Here is a 12,012-nt window from a genome sequence, read left to right as displayed (position 1 = left end):
GTTTCCAGTAAACAGGCCGTTGATGGTGGCGATATCCTGGTACTGGGATTGTTATGGACATCACTGGACCCTGTCATCTCCATTGAAGACGCGTAAATCGTTAATTCTTACCGGGAATTGTTCGGACCAGGTATTGCCCTACACGGTGACAGTATGGCCCGATTGATTTGGACTCTTCCAGCCAAATAACTCCTCGTGTCATAATGTCGCATTGTGCAGACATGATTCGAGGAGCGTCATCAAGCATTCCGTGTGCTTCCGTGGCCGCCTGTTTCTCCTGCTTTCAATCCCATCACACATTTGTGGCATCATGTGGAACGCATGAGTTCTTGGACTCCTTGGAGGTGTCGCATAATAATAATAATAATAATGAAATTACAGTATCTGTATATTGAGACTTTATTCAATATGTTCATATACACATAAATATAACACGGAAATGAAATATTAAGGCACATCGATATGTATCGTATCTTTTAATTTTCTTTTAGTCTAGTTTTATTGGATTCTGTTTTCACGGCATTTTTGCTCCCAAGCATTCTATCCAGAAGAGACTGTTTGGATCGTCTTCTATATGTGTGCACTTCCCTACATAGCTCATAGAATGCATCTGCCACTTGGGAGACATGCTCTGATGCAGCCAGTTCAGTGAACGATCCCTCTGCTTCTCGTGCTAACTTTTTGCCTGCCAAGAAGAACAGTATTATTAAAATTCTCGCTATTCTCTATGTGTAGAAAACTATATGTAAGAAATTTTTTTCGTTATGTTTGAGATTTTTCCATGGACACATATAAGACTTAAGAGGAAAGTAACAACTTATTATTCAAAGTAGCATTTACCTGGATAATTTAATCAAAATGATTGAATACATAAATTAATGAAAGTGCAACTGTCTGCTGATGTTAGATATTATTTTGCAAGAGTAAACATGACGATATCACAGTAAAACTTAATAATTGTACAGAATTTGTGCAGTGTAAAACACTCGTAACCACTAGTAGGGAGAAATATAGCGAATTGTTAGCTTTTCGTAAACGGGGTCCCATTTTACAAAAGATGCGTATCACATAATATGAAGCATAGGGCACGTTAATTCATAAAGTGGGTATTTAATATTAAGGCATGCTTTTAACACTCCGCTAAAAGCTGTTCGTCTGCTCCTAGTTCAGTAACTGTTTTACTTTTTCACTTGTTCTTCATAGCACTATTTCTAAATATTATTCATTTCAGTTTGTTTTTGTTTCTTTCTTATTTCATTAAACTCTCTTACGAGGTTTTAGTAATGTTATAATGCCAGTTGGTTTCGAATGACCTTCATTCCCAAATGAATTGTTTCGCTATTCTTTCACATGCCATATTTTATTCTTTACGTTATCAGAATTGACTACTACAAACCTACAACTTATCCCCCCCCCCAGATAAAAAGCCTTTATGAAACTTCTTCACGTCCTCGACAGCATTCGAACCCAGGTCTTTGTAACCAAATGCTCTGGTTGGAAATACTACAAAAGATACTGTCTTTCCGATTACAATAACTCTGGTGGTGTTCCTGAACATTCTGATCTCGAAGATGGTCGGACCATAGTTGTGTGGTAATACGGGAAGATTCTCCTGCTGGTACTTAGGGAGATTAATAAACTTTCATCTTACGTTATATCTTACATTATATACTCAAAACAACTTTATCAGTCTGTTAAGATATCATTATTTAATCACATACTTCTAAAAGAATAAAATTAAATAAAAAATAAACTTTATAAATTTTATTGTGATATCATCATTTAACATCTTCAGTTTAGCTCACTAGACATGAATTATCACCTGCAGTTTATCAACAGTCTAATATTCTCCATTGGGGTAGTGTACACCAGGATTTCAAATCCCCCTCACAAGTGAAAAGAAAATATTTTGGTTTAAGTGACTGCGGGGGCCATGTAATTGGCCCAATCGAACAAATCCATCCTTCAGAAATCTTTGATCAAAATACTCTGTGGCCTCACGACTGAAGCGTAGTAAAACTCCGTCATGCATGGACCATTTTACTCCTCGACGCCAAGGGGATTTAATGAAGATGAAAAGATGTTTTTTAATATCAGATTTTGCAAGAAATCACGGTTATAAAAGTTTTGTAAGCCTGTACGGCCGTGTTAATCTGTCTCCGAAAATATACTTGCCCATACGTTGTATGGGCAAGTATATTTTCGGAGACAGAAATTTGTAAAATTTCTACTACTTCACTGAATAACAACACATGGATTTTAATTAGCCCACGCTTTGTCTGTGAAAAGCACACAAGAGAAAAATCGTTGGTCCCGCTTACACTGTCGTAGAAACTACTGACAACGCAGTAGGTTTGACTCGAGTTTCTAGTACTTTCACGGTTCATCGTCTATCTCCTGAATTTCTGGGTATACATAACTGTGCCGCGCTCACGAAGGCGGCAATGAAGACGAATGAATATTCGAAAGCATGTACAGTGGTATCTCGCTAATCCGAACCTCTTTAATCCGAACCCTCCAGTAATCCGAACTGCGTGAAAGAAAAAAGTTTTATTTATTACGTATTATCATTTTGTGTACTTATTATTTTTATTTAATAATTATTATTTATTTTATTATTATTACAGTACAGTATTTTTTTTTATACTGTGGATTGTACGGTTATACTGTCTGCCTATTTTGATTTATTGTGTGTTCACGTTTGCTTTTTTATACTGTACAGTACGCACTGTATTATAAATATGACGCAACAGAATGAATTAGAAGACGATGATGACTCAAAGAAATAAAAGTAAAACATGAAGAGGAAGTTGATAGTTTTAATACGTGTATAGAATGTGCTAAGCAGAATGATACGCAATTCCACAAAAGTTTGTTGCTAATGCAGCTCCGAGAGGAAGCATTCGAAAAAAGTTTAGCTTCCAAGAAGCAAAAGAAAATCAGTGACTTTTACAGAGAAATAAAAAAACTTTTTTGGGTATTATTTTGTGAAACGTTTTTGTGTTGTGTACAAAAAAGTGATATTTTTTACGCAAATTAAGTTATGTATACTGAATTTTATTAAATCAGAATCCACAACAATATAGGTACATACAAAAGTAAATTTTTTACTAAAATAAACTTGTGTAATGTATTATTTTTTAAATTTTATATTACAGTTCAGGTTTGTTTTTCTATCAGTTACTTCATTTATTTACAGAATTAAATTAAACACATATTGCATTTATTGACTTTGAAAAAGCATTTGACAAAGTTAAAAGAAGAATTTTATTTAACATATTAAAAGAAAGACAAATACCAAATAATATCCTAAAAGCTATCACAAGTATATACGAAAATAATCAAATACAAATAAGACTAAATCACGAGCTATCATATACGAGAGAGATAAACCAAGGGGTCCGACAGGGATGTCGCCTCTCAGCAACTCTTTTTAATATTTACTTAAATGAAATAATAATAAAATGGAATAAAAATTTACATCAAGGAATTAAACTTTCTCCTACAGTGAACTTAAACACTCTTCTCTTTGCCGACGACCAAATAATAATTACAAATTCTGAAGATAACTTACAGAAAGCTATTTTAGATCTAAATGAGATATCCAAAGATTATGGTATGATAATATCAACAGAAAAATCAAAAACTATGGCCTTAAAAAGGAAAAGATCCAGCAAGAACTAAAATAGTAATGGATAACAAGATCTTAGAACAGGTGAAGTCATTTAACTACCTAGGATGTATGATCACATATGAAAATGAAAAAGATGAAAACCTAAAAATTGCAAAATATTTAAAAATAACAGGAGTAATTAACTCTATATTTAAACCAAACGTAGTTCAAAAACAAACCAGGCTAAAAGTATACAATACATTAGCCTTACCAGTCTTAATGTATGGAAGCGAAATCTGGACATTAAAACAAAAAGATAAACAAAGATTAGAAACAGCAGAAATGAAACTTATGAGAAAAACTGCAAAGTTTACCCTATTTTATCACAAAAGAAACGAAAAAATTATGAAAGAATTAAACCAAGAACCAGTAATAGAAAAAAATTAAAAAATATAAACATGTATGGATGGAACACGTTCAATGAATGAAAATAGAAAGATTACCAAAACAAGCCTTAAAGTACAAGCCATTAGGAAAAAGGAAACCACGATGTCCTCTTAAACGATTCAACGATGACTTCTTAGGCCTAGCGTGGTCAGAACAGGCCACGCTTGGCCTAAATCCTTGATATGCATGATGATGAACTGATGTACCATTGAATCTGATTATTTTTGTCTTAAACGCTAGTTATTGTTGTCTCTTGGGGGGAAATTCGCTAATCCGAAAAAGCACGGTTTGTATTAGTTCGGATTAGTGAGATACCACTGTAATTTTATGACAAGGGAAGGCCATGGTAATGTCCAAGTGCTTCACGTGCAAGTCAGATGGTATATTCATAATACAAGTGCATATCATCGGAATCAGCAAGAGTGAACTCACCCCATTAGAAAACGCCGACGTTTGACTTAGAAACACTGATAGAAATAGCAACGTGTCATTTGCTTATGACGAACCCATTAGACTGATCGCCATTCCAAGTACTTTCATGTGATACTGGTTTACAATTACTTGAGTAATCGAACAACTGTAAAGAGCTATATTTCGGATATGCCAAGTTTTCGTACCCATGTTGATACATACATCAAATACATTTCTGTGGTGAACTGGATAAAATCCACAGGAAGAGAAGGGAGACTTATGGACACAATGAAATATCGATCAACACCCGAAATATATGATTTTGTTTTAAATCATAGAATTAAAAATAGTGAGGTGATTATTTTAAAACCTATAATTCTTTACGCATCCTCAATATGGCCATGTGAAATTAAAAAAAAAAAGAAGAAGTATGTTATGATCAATATCCGTGTATCCACCATTTCTATTCCTGGTGAGTTTAATAACTCGCCAGGAATAGCGAAATAAGTGAAAAGTTTTCAGTTTACTTACCCTCATCTATTGGTACTTGGCGCAAATGGACGAGATCTCCTTTATTTCCTATAATGCTAATCGGAGAAGGGCCATTTGCCTCTGTTCCACCAGGAGATTCTGGTCTGTAATTTAAAATACAGCGTTTTATTTCTTTGATATAATTGAAACTTTTTCTGTCTATGATTGAATATACGAGCATGAAGCCATCAGCCCAATGAAGAATCTCGTCCCTTGGAATTTCGCTCTCATTCTGGAAAAAAAAAAAAAAAAAAGAATTGTTTTTAATTAATCTCTCAAAGTATTCAAATATATACAATGAATATCTCGCTTGACATTTCATTGGTCAGATGTAAAACATACATTCATTTGATTTATAATTTATAATTATTCGATTACATTTAATCAGTGATTTCTGAACATGTATTAATAAAAGATAATCAGTAATCATAAAAGGGATAATTAGTTTTGGTATTGGTGCATGCGATATCCATACTAATGCTGGAATTGTGCACCCATTAGGATGTTTGGTATTACATTACTATGGATAGTGTTGTTCTCGTGTGTTATCAGCTCACGAGACTTATTCGGATAAGCTTGGAGGTAATTTAATAAGAACAGATTTGCATGAATAATAAAGAACTAGATTTTAACTCGTAGGCATTTTTTTTTTATTATTATTAACGTAGATGTAATTCCTCTACTTCTTTTATGCATATAGTCAGTGCTCGACAAATACGCCCGCGAGTAGTTGCAGACCGGACCAAATAGAATGTTTTTTTATTTAATTAAATAACCTCCTTTTGTGGAACTCCTATTGACTTATTGGGGCATATCATTAAAATTTTGGGGGTCTTGGGGAAATAAATATATTTTTGCTTGCCGAGTAGATTTTGCATAATTTGTCGAGATTTGCACATAGTTGTCCGAGGATATGATGATGCGAAATGGTACTAGACAGCCATGCATATCTTATCTCGAGGGAATTGTATTAGCTTAATACAATTCTTTTGTGATAAGATATGCAAGTTACAGTACCGTTAACGGCATGCTCATATAGTCACTAGTCCATGACGTTATCAGCTGCAGGCTTCGGAATCTTGTAATGTTGCGAATGAGCTTGAGAACGGTTAAGTATTGGATGCATTATGTTATCTACTGCTATTTGCCTCACAGTCAAAATGACTGTTATGAGATGCCATTTGTTATCTTTTTTTAAAAAAAATAAATGAGTATCATTCCCATTAAAACTTACATTTTTAGAAGGTATACTTTTTTATTATTGTTATAGTGTTCCTACTAGATCATAGCCTTATTTTTTTCGCAAGGAGTTTGTGTTAGATCGAACTAGTGAGGATATTATATAATCAGTATTTTAAACAGAGATCTCCAGTCTGCCATTCTGCAGTGGGAGTTGGAAAAACCTAGCACAGTCTTATCTTAATTATAGTGTGAAAAATGTCACTCAATTTTCCCTCAATATTACCTTACCATACTCAGTTTTCCAAGCCAAGATCTCTCTCTCTCTCTCTCTCTCTCTCTCTCTCTTGTTTGGTTACTTAGTTGTGTTAAGGAGCGACGAATCACTTTACACACTCTACCGAGCAGATAGAGCGGGGAGGGAGGGGGAGGAATGCCCGGTGAATGTCTCTTACCAGTGTGCGAACCCAACTATGAAATTCGGAGGTGGCGGTGTGATGCTATGGTCCTATTTTTCCTGGTTTTTGCCTCGGACCACTTTGTGGTGCCACGAACATTGAACTCCGAGGTATCTGAACATTCTGGACAACGTAATGCTTCACCGAGAAGAACAGGACCATTCCATCGTACCTCCACCTCCAAATTTCATAGTTGGGATTACGCACTCTGGTAAGAGACGTTCACATGGCATCTACCCCCCCCCCCACGCGTTCATCTGCTCGGTAGAGGGTGTGATTCGTCACTCGATAACACAGCTTTTTTAAGCTTCCACGCTCCAGTGTACAGGCTCTTTGCACCAGTGAAGACGCCGCTGCATGTTGCTTCGAATAATGTGAGGCTTGCGCATTGCAGTCCTATCATGGAAACCCGTGTCGTGATCCTCGGTTCTGAATGTTTTTGTGCAGATTCATGTTTCACTCGATGTCCGAAACTCCGCATTGAAAACGTCTCGGCCGACAAATAGCAGCGGTGTTTATATATTATTCTTCGTATCATTCTAAGGTCACGTTCGACGAGTGTGGTGAGTCGTCCACTGGTAGCACTTGCAGTTGACTTCCTGCGCTTCCATCTCAATATGGTGTCACTGACCTGGAATGGCCCAATTTGTCAACCATTTGCCGAATAGACAGGCCTGCCACATGGCATCCTATCACAACGCCTCTTTCAAACTCCGTCACCCGTCATATTCCTCCAATTTATACCGGCTGCAAACACGTGACTCGTTACATGGCACGATGCACCTTGCCCGTGGGGATCTCCGTTCACTTCTTTCCAAGCAGTGTATATTCTCTACTCCAGTCATCCCTCTAATTCGATTATTTCTAATTCCATCTCTTTTTGTGGCATGCTTCTCTTCCAAGGCGCTTTGACCCACAAGGATCCTGTCTTCCTGTTTTTCAGTCGTTGCGCACGTCTCGTTTCCATCTGTCAACAATTATCTTCCATTTTTAAACATGAAAGTAAATCTCCTATCAGATAATGTTTACAATAAAAATATTTTGTTTCTTAGTGTGTCTCCTATTTAACTTGTTCCTCCTTAAAGCTAACTAACTGTCTGATATAAATACAACCTTCCACGATTTCAATAGGATTATTTGCTAATTTTAGTTCAATTTTATCTGAGGTTGTCATAAATATTGTTTTAATTATGTTAATATTTAAATTAAAGATCATTTAGCATTTTATGAGCTGCTTCTTTATTTTTTGCTAACGGCGATGTCATCTGTAAACTTATTATTTCTATTCCTCGAGTAAGTGTGAATTCTTTACTATTTTTGAAATTGTTTTGAGACTTCCTGGTTCATATGCATGTGTATCATCCAATAATCCAGTGAATATATTTATAATAATGGATATAAAAGTTTGTATAATTGTGATAATAAACTGATTGGTCATCGTAGTTATTGATATAATCTGTTCTGTCATTTTTATATAACAAGATAATCATAATTTAATTCCATCGCTTTGGATTTTTTCCCCTGTAGTTAACATATCATTGAACATATCCACGACCTTATACTGCATTTGTAGTACAGTGTAAGTTTTTAATGCGTTCTGTTTTTCATGTGACTGGTTCTCAAGAGTGCGCCAGTTTTAGCGAAGTTGGCATTGACGATTTACAGTGCAGTCCATTTCGATCATAGCAGATCGCTTGAGTTTTTCTTCCCAAATCCGCTAAAAATGAGATCTGTTACAACTAGGTATGATGAAATGCTTCTACCGTCTAAAGGGTAGTAGGTCACGTGGCCTGCTCTGGAATGATTGGCCTTATGATTACCAGAATAGGGTTATACAATCTCCATAGTCTGCTATCTCTGTTACTGTTCATGTTATTCTTCGGTGATTTGGTCTGTTTTGCACGGGTAAAAACTTGTTGCTGATTTAAAAAAAAATATATATATATGAAATAAATACTGTAAATCAAAGCTTTAGCTATTTTTAAGCTCATTTATCTGAATTTTATTTTATTATTAAAATTCAGATACAGTACATTTCAGTACTGTATCTGGTAATCCATTTAGATCAACCATATTCCTGCGCATGCCAGGAAGTTGACAGGTCTAAAAATGTTGAGAACGGTATCCATTTCTTAGTGACATATTGTTAATAAAAATGAATTCTTTCCAAATGGCTCTACTTGTTTTAAATAATGAGTAAATTATACTGCGTCATTTATAGTTCTGACTTTTATCCTGATATTTTCGATATTTATACTCTAAGCGCAAGTAATAAAAATAGAAATCTTATCTTAGCGGTTTTGCATGTTATTATCAGGAAGCATTGTACTCGAAGTTAAATTTCTTTAACGAATTAGTGCAGAAATCAGTTATAACCATGATGATCGGCACAACCGTGCTTGGTTATGTAGAAGAGCGATCGCGGAAAATGAGTTGAATTCGTGTCCAGGTAGATCAGCCAAGAATTTTAACTCATTATTGAAATAGGAACTCTTCGTTTTTCATTTACTGATGTTTCAATGAAAAAAAAATTAAGAATTCCAAATTAGTTTACTACTTTCACATACGTAATACATGAAAATGTATAGAATGCAAAGATAACAGGCCACAGTAATTAGTTTTAATAAAGCATACTACAAAAATAAATTTAATATAGTATATATAACCTTGGAAATAATTAATGTTGTACTTTTATACGCTGGCAGAGTACGAAGATATCACCAAAAGTGTAGACGATGAAAGGTTTTTATTATTTTTAGTTTTTTCAAATCATTTGGATTATTTTCCCTCTTTTTCTTCTTCATGCCATAGTCTACAAAGGACTGTAGAGTAGATATTAGGAAATATTCCTTGCAGAAATCTTCCACTAATCCTTGATTGACACTTTGCTTTCAGCTCTGTAAGTGAAGTACCGATCCAACGTTTTATAGCGTCTATCTAGTTTATTCTAAATCCGTCTCTTTTTCGAGTTCTGGAATAAGTCCTTCAAGACCTTGCATCGGTAGGCCATTTGATCTGCTGATATGACCGAGACACATAAGTTGTTTCCTTCGAATCTTAATTATGATGTAATCTTTTGGACCTTCTAAATGATTCTTTGTCTTAGTTCTGTGCTGTATATAATTCCTTCTTCGATATGAGTATTCATTGTGCATTTCGTGTGAACCTATATTATTATAATTATTAGGAGTCAGTAGACACATCGAGGGAGACCCTACATCAGTGGTTCTCAAACTTTTTGAAGTAGGAGCGCATTTAAAATCCTACAAATAATTGTAGGCGCACTATATACAAATTTCTGAGAAATATGTTATAATAATTAAGTCAAATATTACAAAAAAAATAATGCGATAAAAAAAATAAAATGAAACATACCTTAAGTTTATTCATTCTTGTGTTTATGAGAAACATGAGCCTGTTGTGTCCTAGCGATTGTTTCAATGTTTGGGTATATATTTGAAAGGTAAACTCTCATTTCATCGTCAATACATTGAAGAGTTTTTACACTTAATTGTGGTGAGGGTAGAAAATCCTAATTGACATAAATATAATGTTGAAAATTGTAGTAAAATGTTCAAAGCTTTTTTAGATGACACATATTCTTCTTTTATAGAAATCCAAAAGGCTTCAAGAGACAATTCCTTATGTTTAATCATCAATCCACGATCAGTGGATATAGCTGCCAGTTCTTCTTCTTCTGTTAATGTTAAACCAAAATCACTTGACGTTTCCATAAATGGGTTCCTAATCCAATCGTATTGTTCAGTGTTAAGTGATGGAAAATAAGAACTCAATTTTTCTTCTAAACTTGTTAAATGTTCAACTATTATTGAAAGTGTTTCATTTATGCAAGTGTTACTTACCAATGGAGACATTTCCAAATTACCTTCAACAGCTTTTCTTTTCCAAATCTGTAGTTTTCTCTGAAACGCTTTAATTTTGTCAGTGGATGTGAGAATATTTTCTTCTTTCCCTTGCATGCTAGTATTCAAAATATTGAGCTGCAGAAATATATCGTCCAAATACTGCAACCTGGCAATCCAAAATTCGCACCGAAGGAGGTTCCAAAAATGTAATTATTTCATCTTTTCAAAAAACGCAAGAAGTTATTGTGGTAGCTCGTGTATACGGGTAAGTACTCTCCCCCTTGACAGCCACCTCATCTCAGTGTGCAAAAGCAGCCGTCTGTGTTGTGAATCCATATCGATACAAAGCTTTTCGAATAAACGCGATTTCACAGGTCTTGTTTTAATAAAGTTTACCATCTAAACAACTTGATCTAAAACTTCTCTTAATTTTTCTCCTGATGTTTTTGCAATCAAGGCCTCCCTATGAAGAAATCAGTGAGTTACGATAACATTCTCATTTTGTTTTTTTACAAAAGATGTAAGGCCCTTAACACAGCCTACCATGGAAGGGGTTCCGTCTGTGCAAATACCTACACACGACTTCCATGTTAACTGCCATTTATCAAGATAGCTATTCAAAATGTTAAAAACGTCCTCACCTTTTGTAGACGCACTTAATTCTTTGCAAAAACAAAATAATAAACTGATTTGCTATTTTATCTTCATTAATAAAACGGACGAATGCTAAGAGTTGCGCCATGTTGGTAATGTCTGTTGACTCATCAACTTGCAATGCAAAATTTGAATACTGAAGTTTATTACTGCATAAATTTTTCTCGATATCAGAAGACATTTCTATAATACGCCTGTGAACTGTATCGTTTGACAAAGGAATCTTGCTTATTTTCATTGCTGCTTCATTTCCTAGCATTGTCATGACTATTTTTTTTTGGCAAAATAAGTGACTCACCTAAAGTATGATCTTTCATATTTTTTGCTATCAGTTCTGAGACTTCATAAGAAGCGATTTGAGCATTATCAGAAACAGTCATTATACTTTTAAAAGAATTTGCCGCTTTTGTTTGCTGTTCAGGCAATCTCTTGAAAAAACTTACAGATTTATCTTGTAAATTAGAGTGTATAGTTTTAAAATGTTTACTCAATTTACTAGGAAGCAACGATTCATTTGCCATTTTAGGTCCACATACTAAACATAGCGGCAAAGGATGATCTTCACTTCCGGTCAAAGCTTAAATAACTTTCATTATATTTGCGAATAGGCCGCGATTTTGCTTTCTTACTTGCACTTAACTTTTGCTCACTTCCAGAATCTGATTCTTCAATATCGCGCTTCTTTTTGAGAAATCTATCCATTTTATTTGGGTGTATTTATCTGAAAATAAGTAATATGCACATAACACCACTTCCAATACTTTTAAAATAAGTAATATACACAACAAGAATAAACCATATTCTTTGCAAGAAAAACCGCTGTTAATTAACATAATAATGATGTGTTGACAAA

At 34.6% G+C, this 12,012-nt stretch overlaps 1 protein-coding gene across 1 annotated transcript in view; it reads right to left on the bottom strand.

The window, feature by feature from the left end:
* Positions 1-383: 383 nt before the first annotated feature.
* LOC150097872 (ras-related and estrogen-regulated growth inhibitor) overlaps positions 384-12,012 on the bottom strand; it is a 52,382-nt gene continuing 40,753 nt past the window's right edge. Inside the window, exons 4-5 of the mRNA XM_090406404.1 lie at positions 5,003-5,234; positions 384-685 (exon numbers count right to left, since the gene is read on the bottom strand). Of these exons, the coding sequence (XP_090262530.1) occupies positions 477-685; positions 5,003-5,234 (441 nt within the window). The 3' untranslated portion in view covers positions 384-476. The remainder of the gene's footprint in view (positions 686-5,002; positions 5,235-12,012) is intronic.

This window comes from Typopeltis vanoorti, chromosome 16, assembly GCF_054136105.1.
Source record: "Typopeltis vanoorti isolate ZY-2024b chromosome 16, IOZ_Tvanoo_1.0, whole genome shotgun sequence".
Lineage (NCBI taxonomy): Eukaryota > Metazoa > Arthropoda > Arachnida > Uropygi > Thelyphonidae > Typopeltis > Typopeltis vanoorti.
The sequence above is the reverse complement of the archived record's forward strand: the minus strand, read 5'-3'. Positions and strand labels throughout refer to the sequence as shown.